Source organism: Cucumis melo, chromosome 10 (assembly GCF_025177605.1).
Source record: "Cucumis melo cultivar AY chromosome 10, USDA_Cmelo_AY_1.0, whole genome shotgun sequence".
NCBI classification, from domain to species: Eukaryota; Viridiplantae; Streptophyta; class Magnoliopsida; order Cucurbitales; family Cucurbitaceae; genus Cucumis; species Cucumis melo.
The window spans coordinates 3,510,555-3,533,946 of record NC_066866.1 but is presented as its reverse complement, the minus strand read 5'-3'; the positions used below and the strand labels follow the sequence as shown (position 1 = coordinate 3,533,946).

Genomic DNA, 23,392 nt, shown 5'->3' with positions numbered 1-23,392 from the left:
GTCTTATTAGTTGAGAAGTATTTAGGTTGCATTTCGAACAACACTCGTTTCTACGATTTTCCTTTTTACTACATACATAAAAAGAAAAGAATTAAAATATTTGAAAAAAAAATAAGAAGAATTTGTTATATGACAAAATATGATCGAATGTTAAAGTTTAGAATAGATACACCAAAATAAATGATATTTAGGATGGATCGAGCACTTTTGTCTTTTCTAATTTATTTATGAATTTATTCCACTAGAGAATTTGATGTCAATGGTAATGAAAGTTGGCATGAAATTCAAAAATATCGTCTCTATAATGGAAATTGAAAAAAAGAACTCTTAAATAAATGGGACCCTCCATAATCTTTTTGACTATAAGTTTGGTTTTTATAGTCTAAAAACTGACCATACATTATCTAATACACCATAAATGTCCACCTCTTTATTCTTAATTATAGCTATCATACTTTATGTTTTTAAATTATAAATCATATATACAAAATTAAAAATCTAATATGATATTAAACTTTTTTTATTTGAAAATTGAATCATCGATTTCTTAACCAATAACTCAACCTCATCTACCATATGTTGAAATCATATAAAAAAACGAATAATAAACTGAGATTGTAGTAACGATAATTTTCTCACGAATATATAGTATTTTAAAGTTTATATTATTATTAGCACAAAAACTTTTTCATGCAATGACATCAAAATCTATAAGAATAGGTTTCTACTATCAATAGAGGCACCGTGATAGAAAGAGAAATTTAACTTTTAATCCCAAAATTTTGAAAAATAAATGTATTGATCCATAAGTTATGGAAATGTATTTTTTTAGTCTAGAATAGAATTTTATTTTAGATAATTATACGATATGAATTTAAAAAATAAACTTAAAAACTAATTTTAGTTGGAAGAAAAAATTCTCAAATTCTCGTAAGATAAATTAAATTATTTATGAAATGTAGCAAAATTTAGAGTCTTATTGATTAAAAAAAATATTAATGTTATTTATATTTATTATAAATAAAATACAAAATTTTGATATATTTTGTAAATATTTTGTTGAAATTTATTATTTTTTTATAATAAATATTACGGGAAAGTGATGGTTTTAGAAAATTTGATTTTCCGTACAAAATTTGCAATAAATGAAGTATAAAGAGAGGCGCAAAATTGAATTAAGGAGCGAAATTAATTTTTGTTTGTACTTTGTTTGTTTTCAACAAGTACGCGTTTTAGTCGTCTCTTTCAAATTCACAAGTCAACGATGGAAGCTGCTTCTTCTTCAACTTTCCATCCTTACTACATATTCATTTCAATGGCTTCCCTTTCATTTACGACTTCTATTAGACCATTTTCCCCTCCTTATATTTCTTCCCCATTCCATTTTCTTCCATTAATTTCCCAAAATGAAGAAACCCTTCAATTTCCCCTTTCTGTTTCCCTTCCTTCTAATCCTCTCCTTTTTTCGTCTCCCAATCCAATCTTCAGCTGATCCCAGAGCCACTGAGGCGGCGCTAATATGTTCCAACAACACCGCTTCGCCCGCGGAACGATCGACCTTCGTGGCGAATTTTTTGGACTCTATGGATGCTGTTACTCCTCTTATTGCTTCACAGCGATTTGCTGCTGTTATAAATGGGACTGGAAATACGACTGTTTATGCTTTTGGGGAGTGTATGAATGATCTTTCTCAATCGGATTGTGATCTTTGTTTTGCCCAGATGAAAACTCAGATCCTGCGGTGTCTTCCATTTCAGCTTGCTACTCGTGGGGGTAGATTGTTCTATGATGGGTGTTATATTAGGTATGATTATTATAATTTCTTTAACGAGTCTTTGAGTGCCGTGGATAGGACTGTATGCGGGAAATTGGATTATAGTGGGAATCGGAGTGTTTTTAGTGATTCTGCTATGAAATTGGCGAGGAATTTGAGTGCTGTAGCGCCAAAGAATAATGGGTTTGCTGTAGGATTGGTGGATTTTAGGAATGTGTCTGTTTATGGATTGGGTCAGTGTTGGAAATTTGTGAGAGGGAGTTCTTGTTCCAAGTGTTTGGTTGATGCAGCTAAGGAGATTGGTTCTTGTCCTCCAAAAAGTGAAGGAAGGGTGTTGAATGCTGGCTGTTACTTCAGATATTCAACTGAAAGGTTTTATTTCAACACCACTGCAACCGCCACAGGAGGAAATAGTGAGTTTGATTTTGTTTACTTCTTGTGATATTGTTTGATGTTTGGCCCTCCCATTCGATTTTTATTTTTATTTTATTTATTTTATTTTTTATTTTTTTGTTGTTCAATTCAATCTCAGTTTGATCTAGACCGGTATTGTGTATGATGCCCTGCTTTCTCTTTAGTTCATGAATTGTGAGTTGCTTGTTGCTTTAGGTACAGTTGGGAAAAATCTTCCCATTGAAGGAATAAGCTTAAAAATAATAGAGAATTTAAAAAAGAAAGCACAAAATATAGAAAACACAAGAACTTACGTTGAGAAACTCTGAAGCGGGAGAAAACAATCCACTACTATAAAGAATTCTACTATGACATAGATTAACTCTCTCCCCAATAACAATTACAAAAGCACTTTCTCAAAACTTTTAAAATACTTACACCCTTTTTTCACTCTCGAACTAGAGAATATGTAAATGGAATTTTCCTAGAGTTAGCTCAATGAAGCTTAAGGTATTTCTAAATGGGATGATTTGAAATCAAAGTCATAGATTTCTTTTATAGGATTAGTAGTTTATCATTTCCTTGAACCTTTTCTGATGTTGTACAACACTTCTAATATTTTGTCAAAATCCAATAGTTTTGCTATTGATTTACTTAGTTTGCAAAGATTTTATCCTCGGATATGGTAGCTAATAGTTCGTTAATGATTTTTACAGACAGACGTCGTCGTCTGGCGATAATTTTGGCTTCAATATCTGCAGCCGTGGCTGCTGCATTGATTATTTCAACGGTCCTTTTCTGTGCCAGAAGGAGAGTAGTGAGGAAACGCAAAGGTGTGTGTGTGACAATGGTAATCTTCTTTTTCTCTCAATGATCAAAATTGTTCAACTCATTGCAATTTTCCTTTTGCTTCAGAGAAAAGGCAACTGGGGCCTCTTGTGGCTATTGTTAACAAGTCCAAGCTTAATTTTTCTTATGAAACTCTTGAGAAGGCCACAAATTACTTCGACCAATCCAATAAACTGGGACAAGGAGGTTCCGGTTCAGTCTATAAAGTACAATTCTTTCTGTTGTCTTAAAAACACTCGGAAATTTAGAAATTTAAACTAAATTAGAAGATTTCTTATGTTAAACAGGGAACTCTATCAGATGGTAGAGTTGTAGCAATCAAGAGGCTTTTCTTCAATACAAGACAATGGGTTGACCATTTCTTCAATGAAGTAAATCTTATTAGCGGCATCCGACATAAAAATCTTGTAGGGCTGCTTGGATGCAGTATTACGGGCCCTGAAAGCCTTCTTGTTTATGAATACGTGCCCAATCAGAGCTTGCACGATTACCTTTTTGGTAATCATTTCACCTCTAAATTCCTTGCTTAATAAAATAAGCTCTTTATGTTTAGAAGAGTTTTATATAATCTCTCGTTTCTATGTCCACAAGGTAACAAGAACGTCCAGCCACTGAGTTGGGGATCAAGAGTTAAGATTGTCTTAGGTACAGCTGAAGGCTTGGCTTATCTTCATGAGGAGTCAAACGTGAAAATCATTCATCGTGACATAAAATTAAGCAATATTCTGCTGGATCATGATTTTACTCCAAAGATTGCTGATTTTGGACTTGCTAGATTGCTTCCTGAAGATAAGACACACATTAGTACTGCAATTGCTGGCACACTGTAAGTTTTCAGAAGACCACTTGATACTCTTAATAGTATTTCAATTGAACGAGGGTTAATTTCCGGACAAGTAGTTTTTGCATGGATAACTAAAATCTAATACATTTTCAATACGAACGCAATAAGATGTCTGATACAAGTACTCTTAGATCGGTGTACCATGTACCAAACATTCTTTTTGTTTTTGTATGCGTTCTGGAAGATATATATCTGAACTGTCTACATTACAAGCGACAAATTTGGGACCGATTTCATTATTGTGGAAGACTATGTAATGCATCGGATGATGATAGGAATGAAATTAGACAGTTGAGGGATTTTAAGGCTACATTAGCAATTAGTTAGAGTGTTTGTTTGGCTTGTTTTTTATAAATAGAGTGAGTAGTGAATGCGGAAGATGTCAATATTTTGGGGTATGAATTAGAGCTTGAGATTATCTCAAGATTGGAAGGATCCAAGTACCTCAAACAGTTAGTTTACTTTGTAATTCTATTCTTCCAATATATCCGGGTTCTATCAAGCGAATATCATAGTTCATCAGATTGTGACTATGCTTCAACCCATGCATCTACAAACAAACATTTAAGTTTAGCTGTGTATAAGTTTTATGAAAGTATTTGCAAAAAAATGCTTTGCTTTTGTAGCTCTTGGCCTTTGAACAATGAAAACCTCGGGCTCTTAATTTTTTTTCCCACCTCCTTTGGTCTTTGCTTAGAGGTTACATGGCTCCAGAATATGTAGTTCGTGGCAAGTTATCTGAAAAGGCAGACGTTTACAGTTTTGGAGTTTTTGCCATTGAAGTTATCACTGGAAGAAGAAATGGTCACTTCTATCAAGATTCAACGTCCATCTTACAAAGGGTAAAGCTTATATCCATTACTTCTTAGCTTATATATCCTTTCATTCACATTTCTAAAATTGAACCTACACTTGTCATTGTTGCTTTTCTATTAAACTTTCTCTGATAATCATTTATTTTCCTTTGGTTCCTAAGGTATGGAATCTTTATGGAGAGGGAAGGCTATATGCAGCTGTTGATCCAATCCTTGCGGGTGATTATCCACGAGACGAAGCATCTCGGTTGCTTCAAATAGGTCTAGTTTGTGTGCAAGCCTTTGCTGACCTACGTCCATCCATGTCAATGGTTGTGAAAATGCTTACAGCAAATTATGAGATTCCCCAGCCAAAACAACCTCCATATCTTCATCCTTCTTCAAGTGGAAGCATGAAACCTCAGAATTCTTCAGACTCATCCAATCCCAATTTGTATTACAACTCACGAACCTCTCAAAATAGCATGACCCAAAGCATCATAGACCCTAGATAAGTTGTGTTCCCGTGCAATCATTCCGTATCTTGTATATAACAACCGCAATCTCATCCCTCGTTGAGTACACCGTCGAAAATGGGAAACATAACATTCTGATACGATCTTGTGATCATCAGAGAAGAAAACTATGACAATCAAGTTAATATAGTGGAGAGAGAGTTCGGTAAGCTTCTATTTGTACGGTGTATTCCATGTAATATAATGTGAGGAAATTTTCAGCTTTCTCTATTTGTCGTTGTACAATATGGAGCTTTACAGTATTAGTAAAGACATAAGAAACTTGGAATTTATTCTCTATATTTGTAACACAAGCAATAATTTTCAGTGTCCAAATTCTTCAGCCATATAAATATATATATATATATATATCTTTTTTTTTTTTTGGAGATATACATGAAGGGGGAAGCAAACAAAAGCTCAAATTAGAAGAAACAATAATTGGGAATATACATCTTGAGATGGTTAAAAGTGAAGTCTTTTTTTTTCAGTCCTCTCTGAAGAATCTACCAGAAGAAAGACCATTATCCATTCCTTCAAACTGCATATTCTCTGATGGCTTCCAGTGGCGTTTTCTTTGATTTATGAACCAATTGTTAATTTGCTTTTGATCAAGCCCCGTTCTCTCTGCCAATGCTACTTTATCGGCTTCCTATACATTATTAAAATGCAGTGGATTATATTGTCTTCAACTTGAACGTACATAATAAAATATTATGAATTGCATTTATAAATTAAAGTCCGTATATTATAACATTTGTATAAGTTAGTGTTCAGTTTTATCATTGTATGGATTAAATTTCTACAACTATCATATGTTTTTTTGGTGTTGAATTTTATTAATTGTAACTACTCGAATATTTTAGGGTACAGTCTTTGCAATTTACCTCAAAATAAAACTATATTTGGGAGTTGGGACAGAAGATAACCAAAATAATTAATAATTATTTTTCTAATTTCGTACTACGTGATTGAGTCAAAACGAACTTAGTTTATGATTTATACGATTTTTCTATGTTGTGACTTTTATGTGTGGTGACTATATGATGTACGTTACAAAATTAACGAAAGCTTATAAGCAAACATACCGTAGGATATGGCCATTTATAGTGAACGTTCCACCATTCAAAGAGAGTTTGCCTGGCTTCTTTTGGTAATTTTCCTTTTTTTTTCTTCTTTGAGAACTCCAATTTTAAGGTACTAATATGACTCCCAAATCTACGTAGAAGCTTGTCCTTGAGATCCCTGTTCTCGCCTTTGGTTTGAGCCTCCGCCTCCACAACTTCCATCTCTCCACCGCTCAATTCTTCATCCGATGAGACAGCACCGTCATCTATTCACAATATCAAAAAAAATATATTCTTATTTAGTTGTAGTAATTCAGATACAAAATGAACTCAAACGACAATTACGATTCAACAATTCAAAGGAGTAAAGATTCAAGATTGACATTGACAGGGCTAACAAGAAGAAGAAGAGGACCCCACAAAAGGAAAAAAAGGGGGGGGGGGGGGGGGGATTCAAAGGCAAAACAAGGATTTGACTGGGAACTGCAAAAGGGGAAGAAGGAAAAGGGAAGCCAAGCGAAGGTGCGTTTCAGCAGTGTCTGGTTAAGTCATTTGTCAGACGCGGGGGGGCGTGAGGAACTCATAGTCAGAATAGACAAGACTGAACGGTCATACAAATTCACTTTCTGGAACAACCCACGAGAGTTTCGAGGTCATATTTTTTTTTTTTTTTAGAAAAAAAACTCTACCTTCTCTCTCTCTCGATGATATCCTATGAGGCAGTAATGCTAATGAAAAAGCCCCCACCACACGGCCCGGGGCAGTTCTCTTTAGCCAGAAAGTGACCCTTTACCCATATCCTTACTCTTGGGTAATGCCCAGCCATAGCCAGGAACAAAGCACATGGTAGTTGTTAGTTGATAGTGAATTAAATGACCACGCTTTTCAGATCACTTTACAGTTTCAAACTTTCGAACAATCACACTTGAAAAAAAAAGGACTATCCGGACGGGGGAAGTGTGATTTCTTTTTTTCTTTTATTTTTTTTTTAAACGTGAGAATACCACCTGGTTAGCGAGGAACTATTCTGATCCAACCCTGACTTTCCTTTCTCATATCTTGGCTAGTTAGCTGATTCTGTTCAGACCAAGTAAAAAAGTTGGTGATAGGCACCAACTTCAATCTTAGTGTAAGAAAGACAAAGGGGAGGGCCCCAAAAGGGAAAAGATAAAGCAACGGGTATCAGTGAAGGTAGAGCACTGTTAACCCTAGGTATCCAAACAGGTAATGACACGTGTCCAACACATCATCCGCACGAAGAAGACGGCAGAGTACTTGTTGATAGAAGTGACAACCACTAACCAGCTGGGAGTGACTAAGTGCGTAGGTAAGAGAGGGCACCAAAAGCACCTTCGCAGCGAAAACTGCGGGAGTACATGTGACAGTGTGGAAACCTCGACCACCCGCTCAACCCGGGCTTTCCCCTAAACTTTTCCCCTTTCTTTATCTTTCCTTTTTTCTTTTTCCCCCGCCCTTCTTTCCTCTCCCAAACAAACTTTCTCAGTTTTCGTCGCGGGACATGCCATTACCCAGAATTTATTTTCCTGTCCTTTCTTTCTCAACTCTCAAGCTTTCTTCTTACTTCTGGATAAAAATGGCGATTAAGCAAACCAAGCCGTGACCATTACAATGATAACCTAGAAAACCCTTCAGCGGGTTAAGTAAGTAAAATACATACGGAAGAAACAAAAAGCTTCGTGGTTCTCTAAATTCCACAGAAAAGTCCAGCAGAGAAACTATAGAAACCAAAATAGTGAGAAAGGAGATAGGAAAACCACATATCACAAGTAAGCTAGATATGTAACCAACATGTAATGATTAACTCATGCCCTTCACATCAATTTTAATTTATCCAAAGAAAAGTGATTATTAGTTAGCTGGTGGTTCCAGACAAAATAATGCAGTAATTCACTGTCCAAAAAGAAACATGGTGATTTAATATTATGAGCACAGCTAGATTATCGCGTTTATATCCTCGTTCTAGAAGTAGAAACCCAAAAAAACATCAACAAATTTTCTGGAATAATTTCAGCTGACTAATTAATACCAATTTCCTATATCAAAATTATGACGTAGGTAGCTCTGAAGACAAATTTATCTAATCAATAAAGACCTGGATGAGAATGGAAAAGCATTTCGACAAGATAATACAAAGGAATTCCTTTACAAATTAGAGAGTGCAATAATGTAGTAAGAAGATAAGCCAAATAATTTGGCCCAAAATCCTTGTTGTCCTCTTGAGATGCAAAGTTTCAGCATAAAAATAAGCCAGCCAGAATTTGGCAGCAAAATACCCGTTTGAGCACGTGAATATATGCCAATACGAAATCTAAATGGAAATCTGCCAACGGTCGCATGTCCAAAGAGACTTTTATATAAGTGATTATATATGAGAAAGCATATAAAGAACTCGGTAAAGCTCTCGTGCTAAGACAATCTGAACACGAGGCCTATTTTTTTAATTAAGATAACATCACACCTGAAAAGTTAATTTGTACTTCCAAAGTAAATTAAAAACAATAGTTGCCAACCATTATCTTCGATTCACAAGCTTTTCTTTTAAGATCACCCAGTTCTTTTTTATTTTAAAAATCATATTTAACCTTTAAAGCCTGCCATGCCCATTCCCATAAGTTGCATGTCAGAGAAACGAGAGAGCATTACAACACAAAGCAAGTTAGTGATGTTCTTCAATAATGAGGTTTTTTCCTACCTGGGGATTGAAATTATGTGAAACTAATCAAGTTTCAAGAAGATAAATAACTGCAACTTCACTTTTATCAGTAGTCAGTAAGCCACACGACAAGTCCCAAGGTTTCATTTTCTCATTTTCCACTTCTTACATGCACCACTCATGATCCATTGAAATTTGAAATTGTTATAAAAAATATCTTCGACAAACATTATCACAGCTATCACAATCATATTAAGACTATCTCCATTATAAATCTTAAGATAGAATCAGCATATAATACGGACACACATATACGTAACACTCATTGATTATCACATAAATCTAATAATATTAGCTATTTGAATGAGAATTATCCACATCTATATCCTTAATGGCATTTCATACTATTATCTTCTTTTGCCTAAAAAATCTACAACAGTTATCACTTCAAGAAATTATTGTTGGAACAAATATATGCGGGTCACTGACAAATGGCTTCTAGGCTCTCTATGTAATACTGAAAGAATACCTAAACATAAAATCAATTTCTATATATTGAAATATTTGAAGACAAAAATATATGATTTTATCTTTCTTCCTAGAATAGTAATGTTATATTTGCCACGACACACTAATTATTCTTCGTAGTAAAAACTCTAGTACCCAGAAGGGCAAAAAATGAGATTCACTTGCACTTTTTCACAAAACTTTTAGGAAGAAAAATTGGAAAATAATAGTCACTTATGAAACCAATAGAAAAATTACACTTACTTAACAACACAGATGTATATTTGAATTTCTCACATCAAGACTATATGTCTAGGAATTATGTTTAGGTTGAAAAAAAAATTGCAAGTTCACAACCATTTATTAAGAGATAAGACAATATTATTATTATTAATAATAATAGTAGTAGGCAAAATGTAAACAATGTGGTCATGAATATCTGCTATACTTAATAAGACATCACATGTAACAATTCAAAGAGAAGACACGATTACGTTGAGACACAGCCTAATTAGGACCAAAGAATTAAAACAAAGTATCCTCGCTGAATTTTCTCTAAGGTTGTAGAGAGAGAATTAGGACTAGTTGAAGAGAAGAGTCCATAAAACATGAGATGCACTATATAACTGAAAGCTTTTCAAGTTTTTTAAATTTTTTTTTTTTTTTTGTACCAATGGACATCAATGGAAAACAATATATTAATTAATACCATACGCCAAATCATACTACTATTTCCAATGTCGTCACACTGAACTCTGATATGTCATAATCAGAATCTCTAACACGGAAAAGTTCACACTTCCAGGATTTATTTTTATTCCTTCCTTTTTAAATATTTTATTTTGGGCATGTAACATTAAAAACGAAAAATAAAAATTCAAATAAAAGATAAGAAAGCGAGGAAAAAGGAAACAAACACAACAAACAAGATAGATGAGCAGCTGCAGTTAAACAATCAAAGAAAAATGTAATAATTAGAGCTCTAAATTATTAGAAAACACTATTTGGAAGCTTCATTATTGCACTTGAAGATTTTCAAGATAATCAATAAAGAATCACCATTCAACGAACAATTAACAAGGTCGTAATCCAAAAACAGCGACTGTAGATAAGAGTAGCAATCAAACACACAGGCAGATAAATATTATATAGTTCCTAGGGTTTCGCTGTTCCTTTGTATTATTGGTTGTTAAACACCTTAGATTTCTCAATCAGCAGTAAATCGAAGAAAAATTAGAAAGAAAACAAATAAATCTACGTCATTCCTTCTTCTAATTTCTGACAAATTAATGTACCAGTTCTATTTTCTTTCTTTTCTTTTTTTCCGTCGTTCTTGGATAAAATAACGATGATAATAATGTTATATAATTAACTAGATTTAATTAAGTTAATATAACAAAAAAAAACCATTAACATTTGAAACGGAGAATAGTGATTAAAAAAGACTGACCGGAAAGACTTTTGGAGAAGGCGCCATTGCAGAGGTTACTAAGTTGAAGTTCGATCTTATTCAAGAACGTAGTTGCTTCATCAAAAGGCCTTTTGAGATCTGATTTGTACTTCACCAACATATCGCAATACGTTTCCTAAAAACGAGAGTCGTGAAATTAACAAAATGGAAAAAAGAGATTTCGATTTAGAGACGAAAGAATTAATTACCATGAATTCATCGAGCTCAGGATCGACACCTAAGCACGTGGTGACAGCATGACGGTTACAAAAGTCGCTTTCTTGACGGATTCCCTCTAACAAATGTGCAATCTCCGGAGGCGCCCCAACCTGCGCACAATAAACCCCGCATCACATTCAATATTCATGTGGAAAATCAGTTTGTTACAACGAAAAAAAATCAAAAAGAAAAAAAAGAATTAAACCCCTCCACGAACTTCAAACGCGCCTCGATATCATACAATAATCAACTTAACGAACATTAACAATCATTAGACTCTCGCCCTCAAGAAATAAATTCGGATATAAAACTGACAATTCTCATCGCTAGCAGTTTCCCCCCTTTCTAACCAAATCCAGAAATCAGATAGGCATAATCATGCGATTCTGTAAAACGACGTTCGAAGCTTAAAAGAAAGAGAAATAAATGTGAAAGGAGACAAAAACTGAACCCTCAGCAGGTCAAAAAACCGAGAAAGAAAGCGTTCTAGTAAATAGCCAAATTCTCTATATCCTAATTAATTTCCGTCTTCGTTGACAGTGTCTGCGGAAGCATTTAAAGCCGAGAAAGCTAATGCTCTCTGTGAGTAAAAGAAAGAGAAAACAAAATTATTAATAAATAATTAACAAAGAAGGCGAGTATTATGATTTAAGATTTCATGAAGCTAGTTAGCTGTGTTAAAGGAAGAAATAGAGCTTAGCGTTTTATTTTCTTCACCTTTTGGCAGTCGATATAGGCGTCGAGCAAACGAGGATAAGTAGGATGAGAAGAAATTTTAGCTTTGATCACGTTCACCATATCTTCTTCACGTTGAATATCCGGCGTGATCGATGCTGCTTCAGCTTCCGAAATCGCTGATGCTGCAGCTGAAAGTAGTTCGTTGGATCCAAACACGGGAATCCGATCGCGAAACTCTCCAGAACTGACTAGAAGGCTCTGATAATCCGGTGGAATAATCAGATTCTCGGGTGACATCAAAGCCTTATCTGAATACTCCGCCGTGGATTGTAAACCGTACATTTCATCCATACTAGGAGAATAGTTTATAGAAAGCGGAAACGGGAAAGATGGAGAGAGAAATCGCGGGAGAAGATGTTGATGATGAACTGGAGATTAAAATTAAAAAAAAAAAAAAAAGATATAATCAGAATTAGAGATTGAAGAGAAAGAAAGAAGAAGGAGTTTGCCGGAATTGGGAGTGGCAAAGAAGAAGTGCAGGTGTTCTCGAGTAGTGTGTTTTTCCGAAGAACAAACAACGAATGAGATGCTTAGGTTGGCTCCCGCACTGTGCGAGCGCTTAGACGAGAGAAAGAGACGGAGCCACTTTTTTTCTTTTCTTTTCTTTTTTTTTTTTTTTTTCTGGACTCCACCTTTCCTTTTTTTCCCTTCTTTTCTTTTGTTTTACCATTTTTAAATAAATATAATTAGCAGCACTTGCCATTTTAAATATTACAAAATATAATCAAAATTTTCATTATTAATTTTATTTTTACGTTTGTCTCAAATGCCTATTTTTTTCGAATATATTAAAACATAGATTTAGATAATAATATTTGTAAATATATAGTTTGTTTTTTAGAAAAAAACAAATCCTAAATATTTTTAGGGTTTATTGATTAAAATAGTTTTCCCTCTTTTATAATGAATAGTTTACATCCAATTTCTATTCTCAAACTTGATGGTAAAATGTCATTTTTATTAATATTTCAAGTGCTCTTTTTACAATTTTTTCCAAGTTAGTTCCTAAATCTTTTTATTTTCTTTATTTAATAATTTTAATTTTTCTTATCTTTGTGACTTTATTTGACATTTTAAGGTAATAAACGAATAATTTGATATAAAATTCAAATTTATAATACTCGAAAACGTTTTTAGAATATTTTATAAGCTTATTAATTAGATATAAATTACCTATAAGTGCAAGGAGAATGGATTGGAATTTAACTTATATTATTTAATTTTCTAGGTCCCACACTACTAACTAGTCTTAAATATTTTCATATTATTTGTACTCGAGGTGTTCACTAGTCTTTATAGCATTCCTATCCGTTTGATTTGAGAAAAAATAAAAGTTTTTCTAATCATATTTAATAATTACTTATAGTTTACAATATGAATGGAAAGAAAATGGGTTGCGTTCTAATCTATTCCTACAACATTAAGTTCCTAAATCTGTCCCATTGAACTTAGAGCATGCATATATTTCACTCTAATTGTTTGATTAGGAAGATTAATAAAGTATTTGAGTGAAAAACGAAGGAATTTAAAACTGTTAAAATAAAAAAAAAGGATTAATTATTTATTAGTTTGTTGCATTATTTGAGAGAGAGACATGCAGACATGTGTGTGTATGCATTTTCTTGGAACTCGTAGTTGTCCTCACAGTATGGACCGTTTAAAGCAGTTCCGTATCATTATCCAATTAAAATTAAGCTTCAATTCCAAATATTGTTCTGCTTTTATTAGGAAAACTACATTAAATTACTAAACTTAACCAAATATTTCACAAATATTTTAATCAATTTTGTTATATTGATCATTTTTCTTTAAATTATTTATTAAAATACACTATTTTTTAAAATTAATAAAACACAAAATTAAATTAAAGAGACACTCGAAATATTCGATATTGTATATTTTATTTTAATTTTTTTAGTTTCTAATGTAATATAGTTTATTTCTAAAAATCTAAAAACAAAAATATAATTTTAAGAATTAAATTTTAATTAATAGTTTTGATTCTTAAAGACTAAAAATCAAATTGAACAATTACCGATAGTGAGTTACAATTTTATTTCTTCTTTTTTCTTTTTTAATATGACTTCGTTCCGTTTAAGATCGTAATCAAAATGGATTCAATAAAAATGTTATTATGTCTAACACATAATTTTTCTTAGATCTTGTTTATGATAATGAAAATTGTTATTGAAAATTAAATTAAAAAAAAATGTTTTAGATGATTATCTTTTAGTTTGTAGTGATTAATTTATTGTTTTTATTTATTTTTTTACATAATTAAATATTTTGAATCCTTTGTTAAATTTTGCAATATCAACGTCCAAGTACACAAGCTCACGTGGTACTCATGAAATTTAAATTAAATTTAAATAATTCAAACAATTAAAATAAATGATTGTTGTCAATTTATAATAATTAAGAAAAGTTAAGTAATCTTTTATTTTTTCGTAATTTATGCACTTGTAATGCTAAAAAGGATATTAAATAACAACGTATATATTTATTATGTTGAATTAAATAGTTTAAATTTGATATGAATTATCAAATAATGAACTACGTAAACCTTTTTATAATTAAAAAAAATTAATCCTAACTTAGCACTACCTCGTTTTATTATAAGTAACGATCGAATATGTAATAGTATTAAAATTTTCCTCATTTATATCTAAGCCATTATCCAAAATAAAATGGAATCGGATTATTTTTCTCGGGTGTAAACTTCCAATTCGCTAAATGTGATTGAGCAATCTTTGAAAAGAAAAGAAAAACCACATTGTCATCGTCAATCAAATTCAAAAAATCCATAGCTACAGAGTTATAATTGGGTTATGAGTTATGTACTGGGGCCAACTGAAAAAGAATGGGAAAAAAAAAGGACAAAAATGACAAAATCGATAGTGATTTATTATATGCATATATTTCACAAATTACATGCGTTATGATAATGATCAAATTATGCGCATTAAGGTGTGGTGAAGTGAAGATATTATTATTACAAGAATTTTCAACCAGCAATATATATATTTGACTTATATATATATATATATATATATATATATATATATATATATATATATATATATATATATATATATATATATATATATATATATATATATATATTTGTTTAGTCAAACTTAATTTAAACTCTAACCTACATTTTGAACTACGTAAGTTGGGATAATATTAACTTAATTCTTGTTTATGAGGTGTTAAACGCTTTTGGTTCCCTTTCTATTAACTTTATGTTGTATAGAGAGTTGATTGAACAGTTTTGTGTTTTTCCAATTCTTTTACAGCTGATTAAATATAATAATACTCTTTTTATATTACGAATGAATATATTTTAATTTTATATTTTTAGTTTCTCACGTGGATTTTATCTTTTCTTCTTCTTCTTTTTTTGTTTTTTTTATCTATATATTTTCTTTTTGTTCTCCCTATGCTTTCTTTCTTCTCCCACATCCCATCCATGGCTGCCACTACCTTTTGAGATTGCCCCTCAGAAGGTTTTATTAAGGCTTGGTGATGATGTGAATTTTATATTTAGATATCTAAAATTTTCAATAAGAGGATCACTATTAGCAATCTAGGATTTTAATTTATGATTTAAAAGGCAAAATTGTTAATTGATGATTTGTGGAAAAACTAAAAAAAAATCAGTGTTTTCAATATTTCTATTGTCGCCTTCTTGACGCATTGTTATTTTACTTCACTTTCTTAACTCATGGGTTAGATACAATTTATTCACGTACAATTTTTTCAATACTTCAAGTTTGACATATTTTGTGATTTATCGAGGTGTTTTTTTCTTTCCTAAATTGTTTTTTCTTTACTTTCTTTTAAGGATTTTTGTGGTTCGTATTAGAAATATTTATCTGTAATTTCTTAGGGGTTGTTTGGCCTAAGTTGGGTTATGGTAATTCAACCCTTGTTTGGAGGAAGAGTTATCATAACCCTTGTTTTAGGGTTATCATAACCCATTTTTTTCTCTCTCCTTATTCTTAAACCTTTTTCAACTTCCCATAACCGTGTGTCTTCAACTCCCCCGATAAAACTATGTTTTTAAACTATTCCTCAAAACACATATTATGTTAAAACTAGGTTTATCATAACACTAACTCTCTTAGAGTTTGTTTTACACATGTGTTAGTGCTTATTTTATTTTTCTAGTTTATTTTACCTTGTCACGGATGTTAATATCAATTTACCATTTATTTATTTATTTTATTCTAATCAAAATTATTTATCTGATTTGCTTCAAGAATTCATTTGGAGAAAAACAAAAAACAAAGGGTCGTGGAGCTAAAGAGGTACCGTAAAAAAAAAAAAAATTGAAGAAAAAAAAGAAGAAAACTTGTTTTTAATTTAGGTTTATTTGATTGTGTGTTGATTATGTTTTTACTTTTGACATAAGAAAATTATAACAAAAACTACCAATATTTCTCGATTATTTATCAATTTAATTGATACTATGAATCTAGAGCTTAATCATTCAAATATAATAAATATATTACCATTTAGTTAAAAAATTAACGAAATTCTACACAATAACAAAAAAATTTCAAAAGTTAGAGAATCAAAACAAACCTTTATAAAAATTTAGAAACCAAAATAGACTAAAATAAGATTTTTATTTTTTTAAAAAATAAACTTTCATATATTTTAACCTTTTTTAAAGTACTTATTTATATTTGATTTTAAAAAAATTTTAGTAAATTGCATCAAAACATTACGTTAAAAATGTTTTAAACTCCGAAAAAGAATTAAACATAGAATTAAATGTCTTAAAAATAAAAATACTATACGTAAAACTAAAAATGAAAATATACAGCGATGTTCATATCAACCTCTAGTGGTGAAAAAGAGTTCGATAAAAAAATCTCTATAAACAAATGAAAATAGCGAATTTCTGCCTCTAATTATTTATAAAAATAAATAAAATATGGAACAAGAACAAAAATGAGAAGAAAAAAATGGGTCACCTCTAATATCTATCCATGAACATTACTAGTCCTATACACAAAGCTACAAACATCTCGAAAATTTTAAATTAAGTAGTTGTTATCTAAAATATTTAAATAAATAAATAAAAAGAAACAAAAACATATTATATTTTTGTTTCTATTTATGCTACAATAAATATTTTCTCCCTCAAAACTTATTTAAATGTATAGAAAAGCAACTAAAGTGGAAAGAAGTTTCCATATATTATATACAGATTCATTACGAAGCTATTTTATTCCATATCCCAAAAGGAAATTGTTCTTTTATTTTTTTTTCTTCTACTTTTGTACCTCATAGTTTTGAATTTTATAAATATTTAACAAATACAAAAATTGTAAAATGTGTATTAATTAACTTCGATCCAAATTCAATCATACGTTTAGAGGATTTTAAAAAATACAATAAAACAGCAAACTGTTTGTATCGTAGAAAAAAAATTTTAAAAACGGAAAAGCTCACATGCTCGTAATGAAAAATACTAAAAATATCCTCATCAATGTCGCGCGTTTGATACGATTGTTTAGATTTGGTTATTAGGGATATATGAAAACTTAAACGATTTTTGTTTTCAAGATTATCTTGTACATGATAGTTGTTTAGATTTGGACATCAGATTTCCAATATCTTTTATATTTGGTAGAATATGGTTTGGAAAAATAAAAGAAAAATTGCAGAATAAGAAAAGAAAGACAATGAAAAGAAAAAAAAAATCACAATCAAGAAGAAAAGAAAAACGATGGAAAAGAATAGCAACCCTAGAATATTTTTAAAAGAATGATCTGAAATTTTTCATTTTATTTTTTTTTTATTTCGTAGAAGATGGTTTGAAAAAAATAAAAGAAAAATTGTCGAAAAAGAAAGACATTAGAAAGAAAAAAATCGCAAAAAAAAAAAATATAAACGATGAAAAAGAAAAATAAACTTAGAATATTTTAAAAAAATGACAATTTTTATGAAATTTTTTTATTTTGTTACGGTGTACTAAAAATAACTGGCGGCTTCGTTATATTTATAAAAGTTAATCAGTTTTATATAATTAAGAAATGGAAGGAAAGAAAAAAATGAGGAAGGCAAAACGGCGTCGTAATAGTTTACTTAATTACGTTTAGTTTTAGGAATATAAATTAAAAAAAAAAAAGGGGGGGGGGGGGGGGGGGAATTTAGGAATGGGAAAAAATATTGGGGAAAAGGAAAAAACTTTTTACACGGTGGCCGACATGATTCTGGTAATGTGATAGGCGAGACCCGACAGAACCCCAACTTGATCACATCCTTTCAATTAATTAACTCATAAAAAGAAAACAAAAGAAAAGGAGCTCCACCAATGTTACTGTGCGTACACTCCGCTGTGGGCTCCTTTCATCACTCTCCGTCCGATTATAGTTTGTGGTGGGACCTCTGTGGACTTACGGTGCGGGTGCGGAGTAGTGGATCAGTGGCACGTTTGGAAACGGAGGGAAAAAAAAAAATATTGGATGCGTTTGTTTCCAAGTTTGTTGGTAGGGTCTTTCTCTGCTCTCTGTGTGTGTGTTGCGTAATAATATAATACTTTGCTTATTACTAATTCTAACTATTTTTTTTTCTTTTTTCTTTTCTTTTTCCTCTTTTGAAGGTAAATGCTTCCATATCTCTTAGTTGTAATTATCGTTAAAAAAGACTTTTAAATAATTAATGTTTAGTAAATCTTTATGATATGTTTTATGGCCTAAAGATTAGTATTCGACAAGTTTTTAAACTTATTGCATGCTTGCTCTATTACTAAATTTATTGTAGTGTTATATCTTTCATATAGTAGGCCTACATGTGGATTTTAATGTTGACGCGATATTGAAATTGAAGTTAATTCGATAGAATATGAGATTAAAATATGTTTTTGTGAATAGAAAATTATTAAAATAAATATTTAAATTAATATTACTTTCAGTCTTGAAATAAATGGTGGATTTGTTAATTATTGTTATTTGTGTTTTTGGTGACTAACAAATATACTACAAAGAAAATTGGACTAATTATCTTTTATTGGAGATGATAAAATACCTTCGAAAAAGATATATAAATTGATTGGAGGTTTAGGAAAAAAACTTTGAGAAACATATACTTTTTATCAAAAATAATAAAAATATTTAATTTATCGACTTTGTTGAAAAAACATTCAGTATATATTTACTTAATAACAAATAATCTTTGAAAAATATATTCATTTTATCAAAGTGTTGAAAAAACCTTTTATAACATTTGAAAAAGATATATATTTTTTGGAGGTCTTAGAAAAACCTTTTGAAAAAAATATACATTATATGAAAAAGGGTTAAAAAAAACTTTAATAGTATCTACTATTTTTATTTACAATAACTTTTCTCCTAGTTAGCATCTACGAACTTCTCTCTCTCATTCGGTTTAGAGCTCGAGTTATAACTGTGAGACTAATACCAATATTAATTGTGTTGTAACTTTCATTAGGAATTATTACAACCTCTTATAACTTGATTGTTATCCTTAATTTAATTAAGGACTAACTTTATTGAATCGTTTATTTATAACTTACAAAGTGCATCACATTTTTACTATAAGCTTATGTAACATTTGAAAATTAATAATTTTTGAAGTTTAACAAACTTTTAAAAAATAATAATTAAATATTCGAAAAAATTGTTTTGACATAATCTATTTTGACACTTTTCAAACGTTAGGTTGAGATAACTTTTTTATCATCAAAGGTTTTTTTCTTTGAAAATGGGTCAATTTTCTTATAGTGATATAATGTTTTTTTTTTTTTTTAATGTTATATGGAAGATATTATCAAACTTTCGTATATCAACTATCAAGAGATTGTTGTAATTATTGGCTAAACTTATAGACTAAATAGTTTCAAATCAAACCTGTAGCCTTCAATCTTCTGCTCTCGTCATATTCAACAATTGGACTTTGGAGTTTTGAGTTTAGTATTAATGTACCTATGGAAAGAGACATATATATCATTCCCTCTATAATCTCTAATATGTGTTATTGTACCAAAAGTCGCAATAAATTTTGAATTATTTCCTCTATATGCATATTTAATATATATATATATATATATATATATATATATATATATATATATATATATATATATATATATACACTTTATTCCATCTTTTCTGCTGAAAAATCTATATTGTAATTCGTAAGTGCTCGAAATTATTGTAATTTTTATTATGTTTCGATACTTGTCGTGTACTTTACGAGTTATAAAATTAGCATATTTGCTACTGTTTTTTAATTTTTTTTTCTTGTGAATAATAAATCAAATTTACTATTTTCGTATCAAAATTTAAAATTGGAAGAAGGGTTTTCTGAATAAATAAATAAGAACAACAAATGCAATCCAAAGCTCAAGTTTTCATAAAACCAAAAAACACAAAGGTTTATTGCCATCATGGGGTATAATTATAATATATATAGTTATCATATTATAAATACAAAATCTAACGATCAATTGACATGATTATCACTTAATTAATTAGTCAAACACATCAATTTCAAAGAGGTAGAAAGAAAAAAAACGATATTCTCCTTTATCGAAATTTCAAAAAAATTTCAGGATGGACATAAATACGATATTGTAAAAACCTAGAAAATTGATGTAGAAATGGGAAATAGAAGTAGAAAGAAAAAAGAAAAAGAGAGTTGATAAAGTAAAAAGAAGAGCAGCTAGGGTAAAAGGGAATGACCTGAAAGAGAGACGTAGTTGAGAGAGATGACTCCAAAAAGGAAGGGCTTGGATTGAAGGAAAACAAAAGGGGGTGTTTAGTGTTGTGCATATTTCTAGAGAGATCAGAAGAAAGGAAAAGAAAAGAGAAAAAAAGGTTGTGAATTGACCATCAATGTTTGTGGGTTTGAACTTAAATGGTAATGCCTTTTCATTCTAAAAGGAGGGAACTAATATCAACTTTTATATTATATACTCCTAATTACTGAATAATCATATCAAATTAGATCTAATAATGATTAATATAATTGAATTAGTTAAGACATTTCGTGTGATATATGTATTTGTTAATAATTACGATGTCTGTGGTTATAATCTCCTCGCTTTTATATTACTCGAAAAATTTAACACATCTTGTTAGTGGTTTGATGTTATTTCCACTTGATTTCATTCGGTTAAAACTATTGGCATACATGAATAAATCACCTAGAATAAATTGTTTTGCCGTCAAATTTTCGCAAAAGTTTACCAAAAAATTTATCATGTGAGAAGCGACATGTGAAAGATATCAGAGTCTCGAGTATAAATTGCATTACAAATTAGGGAATTACCAAGACCAATTCGATTTTGACACCCTACATAACTACGAGAATATCCCCATTTGACAACCCTAATGTTAAGTAGTCTTCGAGAGGTGGGAGCTCTTATGTTACTTTATATGCATAAGTAAATCGTGCATTTTATGCACTAGTTTAGACATCAAAATATGGTAGACTCGTATGTACAAAAACTCACAGAGAGCTAGAGTCTATGACGACAACAAACACATACAAGTTCTTTGCGTTGACTCACACAATGTTTTTTCTACCTATGAGAAAGTAGAGTAAACGACTAACTAATTTGAGAATGGTTTAAATCAATATAATTATATTATCTGGAAAGGTTAAAATTAATTTAGTCATACCCATAGAAAAAATAGAACAAAACAGATAGTAGTGTTGATTTAATTAAAAAAATTGGACAAAGAGAATTGATGCTTGCTTTTTCTTCATGGACAAAACCTTATCGCTGTAGGTAAACGAGTATATTGATCTTTATAATTCTCATTGATTGAATAATTTCTTTTTGTTCAACCATATACGTTCAATTAGTATTAACACTTACATGATATATGAGATATAAAAATATGTTCATTCAAAAATCATCAACGTTTTGATATTATATCTTACGAAGAGTACAGTCAGATTACGGTAGTGCATGATTCAAACATCTTAATTATTAACATGTTTATATGCCAATTGACATATGTTCACTTTAACATATAAGTTTTTCTTTAATAGAAAAAGACATGCAAGAGACTAACAATTAAAATAATGTAGTGTTCGTGTTCTTATGATTAGTCATTGTTTTGTCAAAATCTTACTTGTTGTCGTATAATTAATTTTGAAAAATTATTGTTTCGTCGTAAATTTAGAAAATGTCATGCAATTCGCACGTAAATTATTATTCTCATATACTTTTTTTTAATGAACTAAACATTTGAATTAAGGGTTTTGAAGATTTGCCTAATTAAAAAAGCCAAAACTCATCGAATACAACTTTTGTGCCCCTAACATTATTTCAAATGAAAATATGATTGATATTTTTACAAACCACACACTTATAAATCAAACAAAATTAGATAATTTAAAAAAATAAAGTTTGACTGAGGGAAAAATTTAATTAATCTCATCAATTAATGATGATTTGCATTGAGGAATTAAGAACCTTGAAAAGGCCAAACCAAGATTTAACAAGAGAAGATAAGATTAGAGAATAATAATCTTCTTTTGGTTTTTTTCCTTTTTTTTTTCTTTTTTTTTTTTTTTTTTTTTTTTGTGTGTGTGTAGAAGTAATTAAATTAATTAAGAGAGTGAATAAATTAGAGTACACGTGTCACAAAAACCACCTTCATTAGTGAAAGAGAGGGGTTTTGTTGAATTGAACAATGTTTAACACGTCTTTTAATGGTGATTAGCTGGAGATAATAAAACCCACTAAGTTCCGATTTGTCGACCATTATATGTATGTTCGTCATGATATTTTATAAGCTTTTAACTAAAAAGCAAGAGGACAAGTCAAACAGCCACGTGGCAACTTAAACTATGCGACATGTCGTTTTCATTTGATACCCTTGGAGGGATAGTTGAGATGGCAAACTTTTCCACTTCACCATCCTTTTGAAAATAAAAAAGGATCAATTTTAAAAGAAAATTAGTATGAACAAAAGAAACCACTCTTATGGCAATCAAAAAATATTTCTTTTTTATCAAGATTTTGAATTTAATTAGTTTTCATTTAATTCATAAGTTTCAAAATGTTACACAATTTGACCTTAAATTTTTAGTTTCAACTTTAAAACGTTATGATTTTATCTTTAAAATTTGAGTAATCCATCAATTTGATTCTTCAATATTGATATTTATACTTTTAAATTTGTTTTCACATATAATATCAATGTCTACTAATTAATTTTTAAATATTTACAACATTATAACTAGAGTAATTGTCACGAATACAAAAGGAAAAAAAAAATCAAACATTTTTCACATTTAACGAAAAAAACTAATTTAGTTAGAGGAAATTTAATAGGTTTTGTTATATTGGTAAATAATTTTTATCCTCTACATATTTATAAGTATAGAATTTCATTTAATTTCATAATTATTTTAAAGTAAATATCAATTTATACCATTGAGTTTCATAGTTGTACCAATTTAAATTATAAATTAATAATTGTATCTATTTAAACCTTAAATTTAATAGTTGTATTAATTTAAACCACAAATTAATAAACTTTGAGTTTTCATCATCTAAATAAATTAATATAA

At 30.1% G+C, this 23,392-nt stretch overlaps 2 protein-coding genes across 3 annotated transcripts; one reads left to right on the top strand and one right to left on the bottom strand.

Moving 5' to 3' along the window:
* Nucleotides 1–1,260: 1,260 nt before the first annotated feature.
* LOC103488990 (cysteine-rich receptor-like protein kinase 3) lies at nt 1,261–5,505 on the top strand. 2 transcript variants are annotated; one of them, XM_008447963.3, is made up of 7 exons: nt 1,272–2,187; nt 2,884–3,000; nt 3,083–3,222; nt 3,304–3,514; nt 3,608–3,842; nt 4,558–4,702; nt 4,837–5,505. In XM_008447963.3, exons 1-7 carry the CDS (start codon nt 1,407–1,409, stop codon nt 5,167–5,169), a joined length of 1,962 nt encoding a protein of 653 aa, XP_008446185.2. In that variant the 5' UTR covers nt 1,272–1,406; the 3' UTR covers nt 5,170–5,505. The 2 variants fall into 2 exon arrangements, with proteins under 2 accessions (XP_050947164.1, XP_008446185.2); XM_051091207.1 differs by lacking the exon at nt 4,837–5,505 and having other exon boundaries at nt 1,261–2,187; nt 4,487–4,699.
* Nucleotides 5,440–12,464, bottom strand: LOC103488991 (homeobox protein knotted-1-like 6). Its single transcript, XM_008447965.3, has 5 exons — nt 11,804–12,464; nt 11,077–11,196; nt 10,868–11,003; nt 6,258–6,502; nt 5,440–5,821 (listed from the first exon to the last, which is right to left on the bottom strand). The coding sequence occupies exons 1-5, from the start codon at nt 12,113–12,115 to the stop codon at nt 5,657–5,659; spliced, it is 978 nt and encodes a 325-aa protein (XP_008446187.2). The 5' UTR covers nt 12,116–12,464; the 3' UTR covers nt 5,440–5,656.
* Nucleotides 12,465–23,392: the final 10,928 nt, after the last annotated feature.

Bases quoted from the DNA above. Each gene is read 5' to 3' on its own strand.
- LOC103488990 (XM_008447963.3), top strand. From the start codon at position 1,407: ATGAAGAAACCCTTCAATTTCCCCTTTCTGTTTCCCTTCCTTCTAATC. The intron at 2,188-2,883 runs GTGAGTTTGATT...TGATTTTTACAG, and splicing joins AACCGCCACAGGAGGAAATA to ACAGACGTCGTCGTCTGGCG. The intron at 3,223-3,303 runs GTACAATTCTTT...TATGTTAAACAG, and splicing joins GTTCCGGTTCAGTCTATAAA to GGAACTCTATCAGATGGTAG.
- LOC103488991 (XM_008447965.3), bottom strand. From the start codon at position 12,115: ATGGATGAAATGTACGGTTTACAATCCACGGCGGAGTATTCAGATAAG. The intron at 11,004-11,076 runs GTAATTAATTCT...TCTCGTTTTTAG, and splicing joins CTGAGCTCGATGAATTCATG to GAAACGTATTGCGATATGTT. The intron at 5,822-6,257 runs GTATGTTTGCTT...AATAATGTATAG, and splicing joins ATAAATGGCCATATCCTACG to GAAGCCGATAAAGTAGCATT.